Source organism: Grus americana, chromosome 1, assembly GCF_028858705.1.
Source record: "Grus americana isolate bGruAme1 chromosome 1, bGruAme1.mat, whole genome shotgun sequence".
Lineage (NCBI taxonomy): Eukaryota > Metazoa > Chordata > Aves > Gruiformes > Gruidae > Grus > Grus americana.
Genome location: NC_072852.1, coordinates 80,718,278 through 80,740,765, shown reverse-complemented (window position 1 = coordinate 80,740,765; position 22,488 = coordinate 80,718,278). Strand labels below are relative to the sequence as shown.

Sequence of the window (22,488 nt, the reverse complement as noted above, 5' to 3'; positions counted from 1 at the left end):
GCAAGGCTTCTAAACAAAAGGTTTGTGAACGAATTTCAGCACTTTTTATCTTTTACAACCTCAATTCCCTCTGATGACTGCATGCCAAAGAAAAGATCAATTCTGCTGCTTTTGGGAAAAAAGCCCCAAATCATTTGCTCAGCCTGTTCTGTTCACCCCTGCTTTTGGAAAAATCACTAAACTAAACAGGGAATCAAAGAGCAGAACACCAAATATTTGTAGAGAAAGCCACAGAGGTGCAAGTCCACCAGTCCAGCTGAGACAGCCAGACCTCTGCTCCTGCCACCACACCATCACCCAGAGCCACTGCACAGCCACCCTCCCACCCTGTTCCCCCCTTCCCAGGGGGTAAGCCAGTCAGCAAAGCAGAGAGGCAAATTCAGCCAGGACACCTCATAGGAAACTTGAGCACCTTAATAAATTCTGCTTAAGTCATCTTCTCCGCATCAAGTCGCAAACCTAATCTGGTAAAGCGCTCGCCTTAAAACCACCAAGATAAGTGTCTCCTTAGTTCTGAAGTACCTAGCCGGGACAGCTAGTTTGAACCAGCATGGTGCCAGATGTTTCCAGACTGAAATCTCCATGACGGATTAATGGAGAATGACGTAGCAACCACAGCCGTAAGCCTGTACGCTCCAGCGTTACTCAACTGCATGAGGTTGTGGCTCCACAACTGGTAAAGCTGATCTCAGCTGGCCCTGATGTGACCTCACTCCACAACCCATGGGATTTCTCCCCACACCAGCCCCAGTGCTTGCTGGATCCCATGATGAGCCAATTCAAGTTCCTTGCCTGCCAGAAATGTTTTCCCTTTTTTATTTCCCAGATAATTCCTTGGTTACACTGATCACTATTTTTCTTTCATCTTAAAATCACATTTACAAGGAACGGATAGTAGAGATGAGTCGCCCATGACCACTGGTTAAATATTAATTGATTTGAGGTTGGAAAACAAACGTCCTCAGTTTCCCTCCTTTTTCCAAAAGTATACCTGATCTGTCAATATTTAACAATTTCTCCCTTTTCTTTTGTCCTGTACGTGCTATCGTTACCTTTCCCTGTTGCATATTGACCATGAGAGCACATATAGGCACAGCTCATTTTTAGCCAACTCACTCAACCGGTTTTCTGTATCTTTCTTGAGAGATCAATCTTTTTCACACCAGTTCTACTGCTGCAGTATCCTTCATTGAAATACAGATGCAAACATTAACAACAAAAGTAATTGGATTCAGATACAAATAAAGGTATTTGGCATTTAAAATAAAGAATGGTAAGTCTAAAACACCACTGCAGCTCAGTCATCAGTTGATGTACTACAGTACATTAGACAAAAGAAATAATTTATGTACCCAAGTGATTAATCTGCAAAAACATGCAATGTTTGCGTGGTACACAACTTTTAGACCCACCTCTGTTCTTACCTGTTGGACGTTAGCACAGCCATGCAATTTTAAGAGGCCCACTGGAGAAACATACCTCAGACAAATAGTTTTAACCAAGAGGGTGGGGGCTGCTTTGTTGTTTTGTTGTTTTATGATGTTTGTTTTTTAAATGCTTTTACACTTTTGGTCCAAATTTCTTAAACTTAAAAAAGACCTATCTTTCAAAAACAAAAATATTGATGATAATATATTTTAAAGCTGATTTGGAGAAACTCAAGGCCAATATCACGGAAAACTTCTGCCTTCCAGATTCAACAAAGCCCCTGTCTCCCACTACTGCAAAAGTCAGGCATATCAGTATGTTTAAAACAGAAGAATCATGTAAAACAGACTTTCCAAAATGAGTCCAAATCCATTCTTGACAACTGACAGCTCATCAGTCTCTGCATTTTACATCAGAAGAATTTCCCTGTTTTCATCACTTCAAGTCTGTTAATTTTTGTTTCGGACAGCATCTTTGACATCTGATATGTTGATTTATTAACATGCTAGTCTTCAGTAAACATTAAGTGCTATGACATACATTTCAGTACTGATCAAATTCCGTATTTACTACAGTTGTAATGATACAAACCTAAGTCTTGTATTCACTAGGTTGTAATTAAGTTCCTCATTAGTCTCCAGAAGTTTCTAAACTTTTAGCAAACAGCCTTTGAAATACTTCACATGCCCATTTCAATATGCAGTGACACTCAATGCCTTCCCCTTCCCGTCAGCAATGCACTTCTACGTGTCTATGAAATTGTTATACACAGAATAGGATTGCGTGAGCCTTATACTTCCTAACTTTAAAAAAGCAACAGCAAAAATCCACCATCTAGTTGGAGCACAAATCTAACTTAAGATTTTAATTAGAGTTTTGGAATACCAGGGTGTTTCACATAGATGGTATATTCACACAAATACCCCAGAGCAACAGAAGATTTTAAAAAGCAAGGCACCTAAATCCCCTGTTTTTCGAAGCAATAGCACAGCAACACTTTATGAGGTCACAGGGCACAGCAATCTCTTTTATAGCAGAAGAAATACATTTTTGCACAAAATTTCGCTAATGTTCACCAAGGTGCCAGCAGATGATCCCAATATCAAGATATTAAAGTCAGAACACGTGACAACTAAGCAAGGACAGACAGCAGCATCACATTTATCTCCCAACACAGGACAGCAGGTAGGCAGCATATCTACATAATGCTGCTTCACTAGCAGCTAGGTATTATGAGAGATCGAAATAAATTAATATGACATTTTATTCTTCTCTTTTTGCTGGTCATCCAGTAAGAAGCTTTAAGTATCGCATAATATCTGCACACAATTTGTCCAAACCAGGATCACAGATAGTTTAATTAGACTCATACTGTGCAAAAATAAATAAATAAATAAAATCCATCAAACCAGCCATTTGGACCCTTGAAATGATTACAACTTGAGACTAATTTAATATATGAACCAAAGTCTGACTTTTATCTCCTGTTGTCTATATTAGGAAATGAAGCAAGCAAATTCCAACTGCGTGCAGTGATACTTACTCATAGGACACTGCATTTGTTACCAGGCTTTTTGTTTTACTGGTAAGATGTCAAAGACAACATGGACAAAAACCCCATGAGCTTGCACTTTTTGTAACTTCTGTGTTGCCAGGTTGCGGCAAGAGGCCGAATCACCCACAGAATTTGAAGCCACAGCCAAGTCCCCTTCCACTCCAAAGCAGTGTCCCGCAGCACCACATGTGCTAGGTTGGCCAAACTGAATCCATGCTGGCACCTCGAGTCTCTGGACCACCCTGTGTTAGCAAAAAGCAGAGGTGCAGTCAATCCCATTTTAAAGCTCACTGGGCTCTTGGCTCCAAAGATGACAAAGCTGTGTGAAGTTTAGATTCATCTCTGATAAAATGGCAGTTTTGTTTCTAACATCCATTCATCCAAGCATACTTCAGAGCTTCAGAATGATTTCAGTTAACAAATAAAAAAATGAAAAAAAAATCTATGCAAACATTCAAGAAAAGAAATAAAGCCTCTCATCTCAATGACTAATGTATGCTTCCTTACTGCCTCTTCTCTACCACAGAACATAATAAATCAGATGGATAACTAAGGAAATGTAGAACAGTGGAAAATGTCAAACTATTGCAATGAAAACAACTCAGCCACCACCCAAATTGACTCCAAATTTCAATTAATACTAAAACTGGTGACAAGACCACTCAATGGGAGGTAACAAAAAGCAAGAGTAAGTGTTCTACTTTCAGTTGTCCTGTTTGTACAAATATATAAATGCAAACATGTACTTCCATTCCAATCATCTGCTTTTTGCTACTTTCATATCACAGAAAAACAAGATTTAACCTCACAGGAGGTAAAGCAGCATGCATTACTTAAGAAGTTCCATCTCCAGTATCTCTTCCACTTCCTATTACGGATAAAAATTCTGTTTACTTAGATGAAATTGAGGCCTAAGGATTAAAAGGGGGGGGGGGGAAAAAGAGCTTTCCCTTTAGACTCATGCTTTGTTTAGCTGAGAGAAATCCTCCAAGACTGCTATTACAAAGAACGAGAATTGCTAAAACCCTGACCAACCTTTTGCCCATCCTCCTCCTTAGCCAGTTGAACATCCCCAACCTATTCCCTGCAAAGAGAGATCAGTCAGCACCAGGAGTGTCAGCAGTGTCTTTCCAGCAGTTCTATTTGTGGTTGGTATCATACTGAAAGGAACATTTTAAAACATAAGCAATTTTATTTAAAACTTGTGAAACATATCACAAGGATAGCATGTACTACAGCACCCTGCTTCTTGGAGCACATCACACCATCTTCTTGGTCTCATCAAGAACGAAAAGTAAAGGGGTTACTCACTGAAACACAGCCAGATGAAAGTTACAATGTTTTTTGAAGTCTCTTGATCAGTATGATTTCTAATGCCCTGATCCATAAGAAGATCACACTTTCCAGGGAGCTCTTTGGAAACATCCTATTTACAGTGTCACAACCGCGAGTGGTATCTGTGGTGCAGCGGACTCCAGGCCAGCTTCCAAGTATGCACAATGGTTATGAAGATGCACCAAGGTACATTGGCAGGGTCACAGAGGCATTCTGTCCTTGAAGGATTGCCCGCACACATGGAAAAAATCCACCGCAATAAGGACATAGCACAGTAAAAACCTAGTGTGAAGAGATGATCACTTGTCTGAGCCAGGTAATATCTGAAAAAGAAAGGGATTCTTCAGGAGAAGGGTTTTCCTCAGTGCTCTGCTTCTTATTTAACTTGAAACATGGCTTCCCATCCCCCATACCTGGCACATGAGTTTAGAAAGAGTTTGCAAAAACAATGAATTTTAAATGAGAAAACTCAGACTCCAGTAATTTTATACCAAAGTCCAAGTGCTGAAGAGGCATGTCTTGCCAGCAATCTCACTTTGAACAGTGAGATCAGGGGGAGGAGAACACACACAAGCAATTTTGCATGGTTTCTCACTGAAAACAAGTTTAGGGAAGCATTAAGATTGCCTATATTAGCATTTTAATTTTTAAAAACTGGTTATATGCAAATAGGTTATAGCTTCAAGTTCCTGGTGAGTGCCAACACCTTCCCAAGCACCAAAATGTTTTGACAGCATATAGCAAAGGACATTACTCTCCAGTTGATGTCCACATGTTTTGGCACACACCTCCCATTAATGCATTAATGAAAAGAGAACCACGTAAATCTCTTGCAAAGTCAAAGGACTTTTACTGGCATGATAGACTGGAGACAAGATATCTTAACAACATTTCCAAGGCAACAGAGATGAAGGTTCAAGATATTCCCCCTTCCACACTCCCTCTCTTCTAATTCGGGAATTAGCAAAGCATTGGATTTTAAGATGAATAGCTATATCCGATCAATACAAAGATTCTTCCCAAACAAATGTGTTCATTTACATGAGATCAGCTGTACCTCACACACTAGGAAAGTGGGGTAAAAGTCTGGAATTTTAGATCATCACTTAATAAATGCTTAATATCTTCTCCTTTCCCCCTTTCTTGTTTCGCCTCTCAGTTCATACTGTGTTGTGCACTCTGGCAGCAACATTGGTTTGTAGGGGTGGGGATGAACTGGAAAGAAGATCTGATTGAGCTGAACATTTTTGGGCTGGGGTTGAAGGGAAGGAGAGGGCGCTGGAATCATTTTCTAGACACTTCAGTTCCCCAGTTCTATTCCCTATGCTGGATGAACGTTTTTCCCAGCACAACGGGCCACTGGAGAAAAACTTACTATGCACCAGTATCTTGAGATAAGAACACCTCAGCCTTCAACATATCTATGATCAAAACAGTGTTGCCGAGAAAATACTATTAAACTCCATGTTATAGATGGTGTACGGAGGTGAGGATCAACAGCCATGGACAGGAGCCGAACCTCAAGTGCTTTGATCTGAATTACTGCTGATCTATACTTTCATTTTCTTACCATACACATTTAGAAATCCCCTAGTATCAACAAATGAAAAAATGTGGCATACAAGATTTTTATTTTTCAAAATCATAAAGACTTCTGAAAGACTTTCAGCTGAAGATGTCTGCACCATCTCCTCCTCACAGACTCAGTACTGTTTCAGCCTGTAGTTGCCTCTCAGTTAAGCAGTGTGTGGCTCAGCTCACAGGTCCAGCTGATACGAAACCCAGCTTGCCAGTAAGGCCACCAAGACCTTGGTCACTCGATACAACGAATGCAACTAGAACACAAATGTTCCTAAAGAGAAAGCAGTTTCCAATGCACTGCTTCAGCAAGGTTTCCAGCCCTTTTCAATCACATCTACTACTCCTTTTGTATTCTAGTGACACCCTGTGGTAGTGGCCTAGACTGCAGTCTAGCCAAGTCTCAATAGCCACATTAAAAAAGGACTACAGGGGATAAAGAACAGCAAATCAGAAGACAGAGAAGGGACATTGCAGCACCGAGTTGAAGGATTGCTGCTGCGCCTCATTACTCTTTAGGCATGAAATGCACAGGTTTCTCTTGCACAGCAGCAGTGGAGTTACTTACTAGCAGCCTGTGACATCATCCCCTTGACTCCCCAGCCGCAGCTTAGCACATAGAATCAAAGGCAGTACTCCACCCACTTGGGCACAATACATCATTACCACACTGATATAACATGGTGGGAAGAATCTAATTTTATTGACTGAGCTTCTCAGGTCTTTTACCAGAATACTGAACTGCACTCCAATATTTCTGTCTGTGCAAGTTACACGAGTGACTTCTAAAGGATATCCCCACTGTTACCAATTAGAGGACTGCAGCCTGCAGTCAAAGTCCCAATTTTCACTGCATTAGAACACGCTCACCAACATTTCAAGAATATAATTTCCATACGCTACCAAAAGGAAAAAGGAAAAAAAAAACCCCATACACAAGTGAATTCAAACAGCAGCCTAGTGTTTTTACTGTTTACTCTTAACCTCATAAAAAACACCTCTCGTAACAGCATGTACACTTACTTTTGCCCTTCAACTCTTTACCAAGTGAAAAAACATGTTGGATACAGCACCTCAAATCAGCTCGAAGTGGATCTCTAATACAAGAGTCACTCAGGCAGGAGATATTGCACTGCATGACATTTTACATTTAATGAATGCATCAAGGCCAATCTGGGCACATATCATGTGTCTTCTCTGAAATTATGTGCCAGGACTACAGTTAGTAAACATTGTGGAACATGAGAGAAGTAGACATGCGCAACACAAGTAAAAGTAACCAGGGAACTCAACCACTCACACACACACACAAGAAAACCTCAAACAAACTTCACAAGCATCCAGGACGTTAGCCCACAAAAGGCACTCACATCACTGCAGTGCAATCTTCAAAACTCCTGAAGTGTCTTACATTGCTGGAAGTTAGAGCTTCCACTATTAAAAAAATAAAACAATATAATCTCCCCAGGCGCTAAAATCCTGCTACAAAATATGCCAAGGGTGACCACAGCTTTATGAAGTCTGAGTAGTGTCTCGGCAGCGCATGTCTCACACAAAAGGCTGTCTGGAGACCCTTAGCTGAGCGTGCATGGCCAAGGAATAACCAAGAGGGAGGTAGATAAGTAAAAGGGGGAGAGTTAAAGTGAAGGAAGTAGTGCAGATCTTGGTCTCCAGTCCCTTCTTCTGAGCTATAAATGCTTTCTAGCTTCTGGTTATTTAATACAGAATGTATAAACAGACAGGTGAGCACAAAACCTCTAAGGATGTCCCCATCTTCTGAGCAACCAACTCCCTTGTGGGTCTAGCTTAAGGTTGGGAGGGTGGTGGGAGTGTCAAGTCTAACAATCTTACTGGGCAACTTTCCACACTGTCTCCCGAACATGTTTATAACTGTTAAACTTCAAATATCAGCCTTAGCACTCTACCATATGAACATAAACTATACAGAAATGTGCACTATTTTGGGACACAAATCTTCACTCTGCTGGAACTGACCGGAGCTTTGCTTCCAACTTCAGCAAAGTCGCAATTTCACCCTGAACATCTGTTACTGAAACAAACCACTGCTTTACAGCATGTACATCTGCTCCTGCCCATTGCCCTTGACTAATGCAGTCCCTTCACTGACCGTGATCTCAGGGTCATGTAAGCTTCCAAGCTCAGCTCTACAGCACACCGGCAGAGAGTGGTCCTTATGCACAACTACAACATGCAGCAATTCCACTTCCTACTAAACATTACTACTAGTAATTTTGTTACTATTACAAATTGAAAAGCAGTATCTCCAGCAGATCAGATTCAATCCCAGGATTGAATACGTAATCTGAAATTGTGCATCTTCTGGTTTATGTGTGCAAGGGTGCTGACAACTAAAACACGCATACCATGACCAGCCTCACATGGAAAACAGAGGGAATATTACAAAATTCAGCACGTCAAACCTCACTGTTGAAGCCAACTGAAGCACAAAACTCCTGTTTTCCTTTTTGTTAAGCTGCCCTAAGAAAGGAATAGAGGCAGATCAAATTTGATTTTAAGCGTCAAGGTTTTATAACAATGAGCTTGCTGACCTGTGCTTTATTGCTTGGTTGTTGACCTCATCTCACACAATTATACAGAGAGAACATGGTTAAGGTAAGCTCCCACCACATTGCTTTGATAACAAGGTTTAGGGCTTGAGCAGACTTATTTTTTTCACTTCTACCTTAACCTTTTAATCTTTATATAATTTTAGTAAGTCAAACTCTTAATTAGAAAAGGAGGGTATTACCTATGCATATGACTTTCCGGAATCTTTTTATTCTACGAACAGTGTCTGGGCAAGGACATAAAGACAAGAGCAGAGCTTTTGAATGATGTAACGTTATAGAAAGTGCAGTTAACTGGAGACAGGCAGTAGATACAGAAGCATCCACTCATCCTTCACCTTGACCATGGTTACTTAACTGAACCAGCACCCACGGAACAAAAAAAATTCAAAAAAATCAGGAACTAGGACTTAGGGTGTAATAATTTACACAGTGTCTGTTGGTTAATCATAATCTTTCTCAATAAATTGATTGGCCTAAAACCAAATAATCTTCTAGACTTGGATAAACTGATTAACTCCTGTAAAACCTCAGATCAAACAGAAACATTCATTTTTCAAAAGCAATTCACTGCAACACCACTGCTGGTCTAGCAGCAAGACACAAGCATTCCAGAAACAGCCACCAGTCAAGCAAAAGAACATTAACAGGGGACCAAGCAGCATCACTAGAAGTAAACTATACACGTACAGTTTGTGTGTATAGAAAATACATACTATATATACACATCATTGGAGGAATAGTATATATATATACTATCTATAGCATGTATGTATAGTGTATGCACACATACACATGCATATATAAATATAATTTAAAGCAAACAGTATTCAAAATTAAGGCATGTATTGATAGGTACAATTCAGAAAAAACTGGTGGCAAATGAGCATGTTGGTGCATCTTTGGCCTTTCAGTGTGAGAGAAGAAAAAAAAGAACAAAGCCACAAACTTAAAAGAAATGTTCTGCCACCGCACGCAACTACAGGTCATTACTGGGGATGAATGAGCTTTAAACAGCATATTGTACATGGCTGATGCTTTCTGTCAGTTAGCCAGGCACCCACTGGGAAGTACAGAGCTCACTGATCTTTGCTGGGAAGGCACCTGGAAGTATGTCAAGCAACAGGGCTCCAGAATAGGGACTTCAGGCCAAAATACTTTCAGGTTGGTTCTTTTGTGTTGGTTTTTTGTTTTGGGGGGGGTTTGTTTGTTTTTTGAGGACAGAGGTGGGAGTTTTAGGGATGCAGTGAATAGCTCAGAAGCATTTTAGACTTTTTTCCTTCCTGCTTTCCATTAACAGTTTCACTGATTCCTAATGGCAGACCTGTCCTAGACGTAATGGCAAAGTGAACTTTGGCACATCTAGCTCATTTTCTTCTTACGATTTATTTTACATTTCCAACACCAGGAGACAGGGAAGTAAGACTTCTTCATAACTGAAGTGGCCACTGATGATGGTAACAGAGAAATCTGTTATATTCATAAGCAGAGAGTTTCCTCATTAAAGTGCTGTTTAAAATATGTAATTACCATTCATCCTTTCCTCCGAGATAGCAGACATTTCTCATTAAGCCAGGTATTTTGTTTCAGCATCCACAGCCTTTTCCTGAGCATCAATATGTGAACGCATATATATTGCTCATTGCCACAGCAACTAAAGACACTAAAATTTTCTGTCCCTGTGTCACAGTTCCCCTTGGGAACTACTTCAAGGTCCATCCCTTTCCTGATCATCAGATGCTTCAGTCCCAGCATGACAGACATATCCCAGACACCAACTTCTTGTTTCTCTACATCCAAGTGTCCAATATATAACATAGCAGTTCCTATCTAGTAAACAGAAATACTGCATGATGCTAGTGGCTGGAAGAATACAGCAAAAGTGAAAGGAGCAGTAGGTATCACAGCAGCCAGCTAAAGAGGAGAGAACCAAACTAATGGCACCAGGAGAGAGCTTTCATTAGGTCCCCCCCTCTTTCTTCAATTCCATCCAGCTGACAGAGGGGAAACTTACTTTACAGATTTTAGTCCACTGAATAGCACTGTTGCAATATCCCTACATGAGCAGTCTTGGAGAGTAATCACTCCAAACAGCTATTTATAAAAACACAGACACGCTCCTATGTGTGCGTGTATGTAATCTCCTACACACGTTTCTAACAGGAACATTTCTCTGCATGCAATTTTCATTGATAAAAAACATCAGGTTCAACAGAGGGATATACATCAGAGAAATATACCTCCACGCTAAACAGGGAAGGCAGGAAGAGAAATTTCACTGGCCCTTCAGTCACAGATTGAACCAAGTCTTATGAGCAAGACAATAATGCCAAACAAAAGTACATAAATATGAAGGAGAGAGGGAGAAGAAAAAAAATCTATCCAGATTTAGATGCCTGAAGTCCTGCAAGGATTCAAAAAAAAGTTCTGTGAGTGCTTTCCCATCACATACTTATCCTTGTCCTAGGATCAGCAACACTCCAGTAGAACACACTAGCTCCTATACCTTATCAGTCAGATGCATCTGATTTCCAATCTTCTCTTGACATAAAGAGATTACACCTTCTGTAAACATTTGTAATTACACTATATATATTGGATGTTATAAATAATTACTTTCATTTCACCTTAACCAGTTATTAGTGATTTCAAGGTACACTGGCCAACATGCAGGTACTCCTCATCAAAGTGTGTGGCAAATCTATAAGCCAAACTGGAGAGCTCTGTCACAGCAGCTCTGTGAAGGTAAAGGAAGGAGAGAATCTGCAGGTGACTTGCAATGACCAGCAAAGCTTATGTACATGCAGCAAGATGGTGGGGGGGAGCCATACACGCCTGAGGAAGTCCAGACAGGAGTCACGGCTATTAGGCTCAGCAGAAGTTGGAGCTCAAGGGTACTCACCGAGGAAAGAAGAGGCCAGGCTAATCGTCTAGGTAGATACGCTCACACTCGTTCTGTTTATCTGTCAATACACAAATTATACTATGCAGTGTGGAACAGTTGGAAAAGGGACAGGGGGAAAAGGTAGATAACTGAGTATCCACAGTCCCTAATACTTTCCCAACCGGTGTTGAGCATATTGTTTGGATAATACCTAACTGCAGACTCAAATCCTCTCACACATAAAATTGAGTTAGTCCAGATCTCCAAATATTCAACCAACCACTGAGGAATACATGGAAATAGGACATCTCCATCCTTCTCTTCTCTGCCAACCATCTTTTGAAAGGAAAGCTCCTTTCCTCAAAACTCAGGCCTCTTCTAGGTTCTGTTTTAAGAAGTTAGTTTTGAGTCATGAAACCGAAATGGAGAGATAGCTCTCTCTAATACAGAATACTGGCCCACAAGCCTGAAAAGAAAACCCACACAAAAACACCCACCAACCAAAAAAACCCCAACACCCAAAACCCCAAACCACCAGGCAGATGTGCACTCACATTAGCATTCATGGTATTTCTTTCTGCCCAACATGCTCATTTTCACAGACCTTGTTATGAGCAGTAAGCATGGGGTCCATCCAACAAACTTGGATGTTGCAAATTTTAGTGGAGCCCTATACCCTCAGCAAGTTGCAGTGTTGCAATAAGCAGATCCTTCTTGTAAGGGCACAGGGGCAGAATTAAAAAGGATTACAGTATTGCAATGTGTAGAGAATTATAGGAATAAAATTCACTAATGCATGCTATTAGCTAAATTTGCTAGACAATAAATGGAAGAAGTAGCATACAGCGAGGTAAGGGAAAGACGACAGAATGTAAGTCAGAAGAAAATACTGTGGAATGAGATATGACAAAATCTATTGCTTTAAAGCTAATATACTCTAAACATCCATCCTTCCTCTACACTCTATGCCAGAAAGATAATACATTGATACTTTTCAGACAAGTAGTTTTCCTGCCTGAAAAGTGACCTCATCAAAAATGTTATAAAGATATAAACAATCCTTTCAATCTGCCTAACACAAGCTTACGTTTCCTGTGATTGGAGGACAATAGATCGGCATAGTATTGGTACAGCAGCACAAATTTCACCACTGTTCACTCTCAAAGAAGATTTCTCAGCATTTCCTTCTGCTTCTCTGCTGAAGATGGGCACCAGTTATAATAAAAATACCATCGCCAAGTTTTCACTTTAAACCATATTGAGAAAAGGACACTCCTTATGCTGGACCTATCTTTCAAGACTCTTTCTGCCACGTAACTTCAGTTTTCTTCTTACACTACTGCCAGGTAAACTATAACCTAGACTCTTCAGAGTAAAGGCCTCGGGTTTTTTCTTTGTGAAATACCTTTCTTGATAAATAACAAAGCAACGTAAATATGGATAAAGGGCAGCATAGTAAGGAAAGATCCCACTGGGTTAGTAATCTATTCATTTACTTCTAATTCATGCCTGATAGATCTTTGGTTAATGTGTCCTTAAAAACATTAAGGACAGAAATGCCACAACCTTACTAAGAACCTATCTACTTATCCCACTCTACTGAGCACTTGTCAGGCCACACCTGGAATACTGTGTTCAATTTTGGTCCCCACTATACAAAAAAGGTGTGGACAGGCTGGAGAGGGTCCAGAGGAGTGCCACCAGGATGATCAAAGGACTAGGAAGCCTGCCATACGAGGAAAGGCTGAGAGAATTGGGTTTGCTCAGCCTTGAGAAAAGAAGGCTTAAGGGAGACCTCATCACCATGTTCCAGTACTTAAAGGGTGGGTACAAAGAAGATGGAGACTCCCTTTTTACAAGGAATCACATGGAAAAGACAAGGGGTAACTGGTGCAAGTTACTCCCGGGGAGATTCCAATTGGACTCTACAGGAAAGTTTTTCACAATGAAAACAATCAGCCATTGGAATAATCTCCCCAGAGATGTAGTGGATTCCCCAACACTGGACGCACTTAAAATTCAGCTGGACGAGGTTCTGGGCCATCTTGTCTAGATGGTGTTTTTGTCTAGGCAGAGCTTTTGCCAAGAAAGGTTGGATCAGATAATCCTTGAGGTCCCTTCCAACCTGGTATTCTATGATTCTATGAACTTCTTCCCGTGCTTTGCTATTCTTACAAAAACAGCAGTAGTATTTGCAGGACAAGAATCCAGTTATATTGGGCTAGGGGATGCTAATAAGCTGCACACAATATCCTTCACGTGGCTACAAGCTACAAGATGCACACCGCTTATGTTTGACAGACAAAGGAATGGAGTGCGCCACAAGTAACTTGCTGTAGCTCTGCAGAGAAGCCACCTTTCTCCTCATCTGGGAATGCAGGCGAGCTTGAAGTAAGAGCTCAGCAACCCTTGCTAAGTAACTTAAGTAGTAACAAGACTTTTCTTCTAATGCAAACTTTGGAACGTTTTGCTTTTAATTTAACTCACTAGCAATTAAATTTTAATCATTTTTCCTGCAAGAAGGCATAGTCACAAATGTGTGTCAATTACATTGACTTCCTTAAAAAAGGCCCACAAGATTTACTTTGTCTTACAAAATGTAGAGCATGCCATTTACAAGACAGCTGCCCAAAACAGAGCCCCAGACACAGGCACTCCAACCTCACCGATGTCCTGCTCCCTTTCTCAGAACTAATCAGTAAGAATACAGTAAGAATGTCGGTCTCAACCCATTTTAATTTGATTGTTAAATTAACAGATATGCCAAAGTTTTTGTTTCTACTATCAAGCTCCCAACATTTTGTCTGCCTTGGGTCTCGCTGACCTTGGTACAGAATAGGAATTGTATTTGTAGTTGGATAACTAGTTCTTGAACAGTTTCTTCTATACTACTAACACAGACCAATAGGTCAGTTATATGTATCTGTAGTTTTTGTTTACTATAACACTTCACCGCTACCAGAAAGACAGACCTCAATCTTTCTTGAGGCTTGAGAGAGATACTGATGCCCTCTGGAAGAACATAACGAGCATTCTGTTTTCACAGCACAAACTTAAAACCTAAACACTCTTTTCAAAAGGTTTTTGGGAAGCTTTGTAACAATGTTAAATTCCTTACCCCACCCATCTTACTTTAATTACCAAGAAAAATTGCATGGAAAAAAACCCACAAACAACCAAATATTCACCCTTTGGTTTTCAACTCTGTCCTCTGCTTCCTCACTTAACTGTGGTCATTAATCATTCCTAACTTAACATTCTTTTTTCCAGGTCGGTCCACCTGCTGGTAAAGGTACTCTAACCGCATTTTGTCAAGTGGATCCCGTCTCTTGCCAGCAGTCCTCGATCCTCAGAGGATCCCCTGGTTGTAAAAGCCAAACCCCTGGTCAGAGGCAATGCTTTACAGATCTAGTAAAAGCCTTTCTCAGAGAAATCCCACATTGTGGTACCTTATCAACCTTCCGTAGTCATGACCACACAGAAAATTGCATTTTTAGGTTTTTTTCCCAAACACCTTTGTAAGACAGGCTGCTTTGTTCATAAGCTACAAAAGTATCACCATTTTAGATTAGTCAGAGAAGATGACTTTGATTTTATGCACAGCTGGCGATGACTTCATGCTATGAACAGACTGCAAGAACCAGGGACGCTAAACAGACAGAAGCTTCATTTTCATGCAAATATCCTCAGGAAGCTGCATAAAGGAAAGAAACAGCACGTCACGTTTTGTTCTGTATCACTTACAAAGAGGTCTCCACAGGGAATGCTTGCAACCAGGGAAATGGTTGGAGACCTCCTCTGTTGCTCCCAGGAGTCTAGATTATATACTTTCCTCCCACTTTAAAAAATAACTCATTTCATCAAACAGTGTTAGCATTTCTACTTCAAGTTTGGGGTGGGGGTTTTTTGCATTCGGGGAAAAAAATATGCATACATGACCCAATATAGAGCAGTTTCTGGAGAACAACAGTCAGGCACTTCACTCCCAGGTATACTCCCTAAGAGTAGTTTTTTTCCCTCTGGGATTGGGATTTGATGTTTACAAATGGCAATACAACGAGAATCTACTGGAATGCTTTCCTAAACCCACTGCACGTTGGACATCCTCCTCTTTCTGTCCACATGAATATAGCATCGGAGAAGACAGTCTCCCTGGTATTAAGAAAAAAGACACTCCAGTCCTTGACTCATCACAGTAGGTGCCACACAACCACTTCAAGACAGTAACGTCTGCCCCACCGAACAGCTATGTCCGACAGGTTCAAGCACTGGAATTAGCAGATGCTCAAACACTGCTTATTATGCATGCTCAGTAACAACAACAGTACTTCAAAGGAGGCAAACATTACTCAGAAGGACCCTATACAACCATAGCTGTAACTCTGAGATGCAATATTTGCTGTAGAAGTCAGGGAAAACCTAGTATGAAAGATGTAATGGACGCGACATTGGCATTTTCTTCCAAGCAAGGGTGTACAATGCTGAAGACCCCCAGCTTCATTGATCACAAGCTCAACTCAATAAGGCTAGGAGAGACGAGTGCTTTGGCTCTTAAGTGCTTTGTCTCTCAAGAACATGCAGTCTCCTCATGACCATGTTCTTTGCCAGTCCATTAATTTAACTATTAGGCTTCTTCTGAGACTTAAAATAAAGCCCCTTAGCTTTGCTCAGCCAAGAAGAAACTGAAAAGAATAATCACGCTTACAAGGGCTATGAGTTCATGTCTTCAGGTCTCCAAGCTGGTAAGTCACAAGACACAAGTTTTTAGGATTAACTCCTAAAAGATCTATAGTATCCTTCTTCATCCATTTCAGGAACACGATCTTGCATGTGAAGAATACAGATAAGAGACCAGTACAAAACAGAAGAGCTTCTTGAACAGGCCTGTGGCCGATCTGGGGTCTCTCAAGACTCAACTCACTCAGACCACACTGCTTTCTGTAGTGAACACAAGTATCACAGTCCTGTTGTTCAAGTCATAACAAGTATTTAAGGCTGAAAAAGCTGTTCACATAAGTAGTGATTAAGCTTGCAACACTCTTGAGCAGTCACCAGATGTCACCACATCTCAAGAGATTCATAGGGAAACTTAGCAGGCCAAGTCAAAGAAATAGTAAAGGTGGTTTCTGTCATACAGAAACAGCTTCGGGTCTAATGTAAGACCAGCAAAAGCAACTCAGTGACCAAGATGACTTTCCAAACAACTTAACGCAGCATGTTTAAGAGTTAAAGGACCTGGACTGGCCATCCAAGGCAATGCCTTCCAACCTTTCAATCTCAGCAACATGGCTGCTGTTATCTCCTCTTCTCTCACTTCCCACCTCAAGCCCTGTCTCCTTGTTCCTCAATCACCCACATGGGAACACCACCTCTGGAAGTGATAATCAGCCCCGCTTCCCAGGGCTTGCACAGTTCTTGTGCAACCCTAGTTGTCTCACCACGGTTCGAGGCTGGGTGGAACTGAAACTCTTTGTTATCATGCTCTTGCACACACAAAACAACCTTGGTGCCAGATGTTAATGCAGCCTCTAAATTTGGTCTCTCAGACTAAAACTTCCTTATTTCTTTTGTGGATTTGGGTTCCAGTATTTACATTGTGAACTGCCACTGGAGAGATCCTGGCTCTGTCTTTTGTACAACGCGGGACTCAGGCAAAGCACGTTCTGTCCACAGGTAATGACCCAGCCTGCTGCCAACACAAACGCTGCACCAATATCAGCAATCTTACAGTCCATTCTAAAATGGCAGTGAAAGTGTCAGGAATAAATCAAATACAGATTTCTACTTCATCATCCACTGTAAAATTAAAAAAAAAAAAGTATAACAAACACACACACACTCTCCTTAGTCAAGAGGGACTGCAGTACCAGCCCCAAAAATATCCATGTTTGCTTTTCTCCAATTTACTGGCCTCCCTTTCTGTCCCTTCTGCTGGAAGCAGTGGTCAGTGCTGTGCACATCTAGACCCCTATCTAGCAGTACCCAATAAACCACCAAATATTCAGCCCATTGGGCTGTCACAGTACCCACAAGTTCTAGTCACATTCCATGTCCTCATGCAGTAGACACAAAAAAAGAGCTCCTGTCCAAAAAGCGATATTGTGATGTTATGTTACCTCTAGTGATGCCCACAGGGCAAAATGGCTGCCCTGTCTTCCCAGCAGCCATGCATGAATTGGTGACACTCAGACCAGTAGTGCCTAAGCCCTCAGCTGCACGAGACCGCATCCTTGCTTCTAGTAGCAGGGAGGGTTCAACATCCCAGCTCCTTCCTCTCTGTCATAGCAGGCCTACAAGGCATGAGCAAGCGCTGCAGCCAATGTACACATGCACAGCAGGCCTCGCATTTTCAAAAAACATTGGCTCACGAAGCATCCGCTACATAGTACATTCACACAAGTCTGCTGACCCACACTATTCCAGGGAGAGGAGCCCAGGAGTGGGCTGCTTTTACCAAATCAATTTGTGCAGGCTGCTCCAAACATCTTCCTTCCTAAGGGACTTTCAGATACTAAGGACACTGCACATTCTCCAGAAAAAAGAGGTAGCTAGAAGCCAGGCCACAAAATGCACAGTGTTTGCTAAACTGTAGGCTTGACAACTCTGATTTAAATCTTCACTTCCCTTTGAAGAGCATAGGAGGAACAAAGAATGGGTGCAGGGGAAAAAAGAAAAAAAAAGATTGGGAGGAAAACACAATGGAAGTTTAAGACGACCACTGATGTAAAGGGATGTTGTCAACGCAGGGCTTAAGGATCCACACAAGCCTCAGTCCACCCTCCAAAAAAAAAAAAGAACAAAATCTGCTCTAGGTTAGAAAACCCCAAATAGATCTTGATTTCAAGCAACTGAATCCATACACAGGTAGCTATGACTCTGAGACAGTAACACACAGATGTTTTTAAGAACCTAGAGCAAAACTGGAGACTGCAGTCCAGTATATATTAGAATGTAACACAGCATCTCTCCTCAACCAGTGGTAGAGGGTAAGCTGGCATGCTTGGAGCTCTACTGTCTCCACAATAGATGGTTCCACTGCAGAGAACATTATTAGCACACCTCTAAAGTGGTTCACCCACCATTTAGAAGGCTGGGAATAATTATGAAAGAATAAAAGAAAGTAAGATTTAAAACAAGGGGGGGTAGTGAAAAACACAGACAGAAACATGAACTTCAGTAGGAACCTCAGGACGCACAAAGCACACACTCCATTAAGTACCAAAAAAAAAGGCCTTTAAAAAACAGAGGAAGAACAATTGCTTACCTTTCAAAAGGGGCTGGAAAGTTGGAATTTCCTGCAGTTTTATGACATCTGGATCATTGCTGACATTCCGGGAGGATTGCGTTCCTGGGGCTACCACCACAATGTCGTCCATTTTTGCTCGTTGCTTGGCTGGTGACGGAGACGCTGAAAGGATACGGACAATCACATTAATAAGCAGATTCTGTCAGAATTTAACCCTAAGCAAATGTTACCATGTTTAACATAGTAGAGGTATATTTTCTATAGTATGAACACATCTCTGAGATCACTCAAGGGCAGTGCTCTCCCTTCACATCCTCTGTGAATTAATTATTTTCAGTAATTTTTTTTCAAAATCAGGTAACAGCTGATGAAAGACACATTGCCTTCTCACTCCAGCGATAATCTAACATGCTTTTGTTTTAATGATAAAAGTAAAAACACCAAACACCCTGTATTTCTCAGCATCCCACTGTAAAGTTCTTTTATGTTATCAGGTACCTTCACAGGGAAAGTTTGATTCAACGGTTTAATCACAAGTACATTTGCGTCACTTGTTTCAGCATTGCACACTCCTTGCTATCACTCACAGGGAGACATTCAGATGAAACACCTGCACCACTGACGGCCTCCTCCTCCTCCCCTGAGCTCTGCACCCTGCTCTCCCGCCAGCAGGAGATGGGCCCTCCTCTGGGCTCCGGGGTGCACCCACCTCGCCGGCTCTGCCTCCCCCCACCCAAGTGGTGCCCTCTCGCCGCCCGATGCCGGCCCGGCGCCCTCCCCAGAAGAAGGGCCGGGCGCCGCCAGCTGCTGCCTCGCAAAGAAAAAACGTTCCCTTCCCCACAGCAACCGCCTCCGCCTCTCGCCTCCTCCGCTACGGCTGCGCCAGGCCCCTGCAGCGGGGCGCTGCGCCTCCACAGAACCACATCCCCCTCCCGCAGGCACCTCCGCCTCGCCAGAGGGACGGGGAACCCGCTCCCGGGGCCCTCTCCCTCCCGGCCACCGCCCGCCGACGGGCGGTCCCTTCCCCGCCCGCCCCAAAACGCGGCGGCTACCGACCTGAGGCGCTGGACTCGCCCGGGCGGCTCTCGGCCTCCGCGCTCTGCTCCGCTCCCATGGCGATGGCGGGGCCGCCGGCCTCCCGCCCCCCTGTGCAGCGCGGGGGGCAGCGCCGTTCCCCCGACCGCCGCCGACTGAGCTTCCGGCTGCACCAGCCGGCGTCTGCGCCCGGGTCACGGGCAGGCCCCGCCCGGCACGGCACAGCACGGCGGGCGGGGCTCCGCTTAGAGGCCGGGGCCGCAGCGGCAGGGAGGGGAAAGAAGCTGAGGGGATGGGGGCTGTAAAGCCAGAGGCCTCTGCCCTCTGCCCCTGGGCCTGCGGGCGCCTGGGTCCGTAGGGGACTCGGCCCTGGCCTCAGCCCGCCTGGAAGCTGCCCCGCCGACGCGGCGGCGAGAGCGCATGGGGGACTTAGGGGGTGGGCAAAACAGCCCTAATCTAAATTTTTCTGTCCTAAGGCAAACCCACCAAATTCCAAAGTGCTGGGTCTGCATCCCAGGCTGCCCGATAAAGCCACCCTCGGGCAAGCCATGCAATTCTCCCGTGGCTCGCAGGCATCGCCCCCCAAAAGTGCAGCCCCTCGTCTGCTGCAGGTCACCGAGCGGCGAGTCCCACGTGTGACACGGCCATCATCTGCTGCCTTTATCCTTGTGCTAGGAACCAGGTAAAAGTAGCCTGCACCAAAAGTTACGTGCAAAAAAAAAAAAAAAAAACCCACCAAAAAAAAACCCCACGTGAAAAGGAGAAGGAAATATACTTTGAGATTTCAGACTTATTATTTTCATGTTTGACAGTCAAATCAGCAAAGAAGCCACATGGTTGTCTATGACAGAAGAATCGCCTATAAATATGGAAGTGCCAGCTTCTGAACAAGCCTGTTCCCCGCTTGTGCACCATGCCCAGCGTCATTGAAACCTCTGTGCTGAACTCAGCGTTGTTTCTCTTGGCTGCCTTTGCTAATTGCCACCAAGATGTAATTTAACACAAAAATAATGCTCCTATCTCATGGGAACTGCACCGCACAACTGTTGCCGAGATCAAGGCTATGGGAAGACAATCCCAATCCAACACTACTTTTTGCCAGCTGTACGAGGACCGTGTGCTTTTGTGACCTAATAATAATAGACCTTTCTTTCAACTGCCTGAAAAACTGCTTGATTCCTGCCAAAATAACAAATAAATAATAGTATGAAAGCAATGTAATTATTTTGGGGGAAGAATAAACTATTGTTGCCACAATTTGGTTTACAAACTTGACCTCCTAATCTGCAATATACGCACATACGATTAAAGTCACACCCAGGAGTAGTCTCCGTGGCTTTTAAGGAAGGACTGGCAGTGTCTGAAGACAAATGCAGTGTTTAAAGTATGTGATGTCCATAGGACTACAGCCTAACCAGCACTTGTCATAATGTCATTTGACATTATCCATCAGTCTCGGATAAATTTTAAAATTAGCTTCATTGGATCAGCACGTTTAACTTGAATTTGCATCCTTTCCACTTCTGTGTAATGAACTTCTTGCTCCTTTCTGAAGTGTTTTCACTTGTTATTGTGAAGGTGTGCATTTGCAGTAAATGACCATCCGGAAGAGTTTTAAGTTACCTATCAACCAACATATGTGTCTACCACGTGGAATTTTATCTTTGAAAACATTATTAAAATAAAAGTATATTCTAATGTGTTAGTTGTGTGAGTGAAATTTTTATTTTACCTCTAATATATATAGATATATATATATAATATGTAATGTTAGATAACCAGCCCTCTGTAGTGTCCTGCAGCCAGTAAGTAAATTAATGTACCTGAAATAGTGTAAGGTTGTACATATCTACATGAGAATATATAAATCTGATGTTTGTATTACCATGACCCAAGCAACTTACGGGCCTTGGCAAATATTTTATATAGTTTCCTATCAGTTTTGCTTTTCCTTTATGACTTACTCTGTATACTCAATGCTTGACATAAGCGGATTATTTGAAACCATCTGGTGTATTAAGTATGTAGCCGCAGGTTCCTCAGAAGAGCCTGGGCAGGGCTCAAGGCAGAAGCTGTGCCTGGGGGTGACACGGCACAGGAGTAGCCCTGACCCTCCTGTCCCTGCATCATGACACATTGGTGTGCGCTCCCAATTAGACGGGCACAGTCCGCTTGGCCTCCTTGCTACCACCAAGCATTACAAAATGCGACTGCCACACTCTTGTACTCTCTCAGACTGGCTTACAACGATGGGGTCCAGCCATCGCCCCCCACCCCGGCCTCCCTCCCTTCCGCTCTCAGTGGGGAGGGGAGCACAGCAGGTGCTGGGCAAGGCTGGCTCACTCCCAGCCAGCAGCAGTGGTTTCTGCGTGGCTTTTGATGGACCTTGGCTTCCCTGTACCTCATCAGCCTGGCTGACAAGAGTTGCATCTGCTCTCTCCAGGGAGGCTGGGTGCCCACCCTTACAAAGAAAAGGTAGGAAGGTGGGAAAGAAGCAATAGCAGCTGGACCAGGGCAATTGTGTCATCTCATATTATCTCTTCTGCCCTGCTCATATTATATATCACATCAGCCCTTCTCATATTCCCATAATCATCTATGCCTGTCTCACCACAGTAGTCTCTGTGCAGGTCTCCATATTCACTATCATTCCAGTACCCTGACACCCTTAACGCTATTCCAACAGTCCCGGTGAAAAACCATTTTCGTCACCCTCCAGTTGCAACCACCCCAGCCAGACCTTCAGCCTTTTTTTAAGCTTCTTTCAGCTTGACTTCTTCCACCACCACTATGTAAACAAAGGCAGGTGGCAGCTGGGACTTTGCCAAATGCATAGCAG

The 22,488-nt window shown here is 42.8% G+C and overlaps 1 protein-coding gene across 1 annotated transcript in view; it reads right to left on the bottom strand.

Annotated features, from left to right (window-relative positions):
• BORCS5 (BLOC-1 related complex subunit 5) overlaps positions 1-19,863 on the bottom strand; it is a 74,085-nt gene extending 54,222 nt beyond the window's left edge. The window contains exons 1-2 of the mRNA XM_054822817.1: positions 19,671-19,863; positions 18,633-18,776 (exon numbers count right to left, since the gene is read on the bottom strand). Coding sequence (XP_054678792.1) covers positions 18,633-18,776; positions 19,671-19,728 — 202 coding nt within the window. The 5' untranslated portion in view covers positions 19,729-19,863. The remainder of the gene's footprint in view (positions 1-18,632; positions 18,777-19,670) is intronic.
• Positions 19,864-22,488: the final 2,625 nt, after the last annotated feature.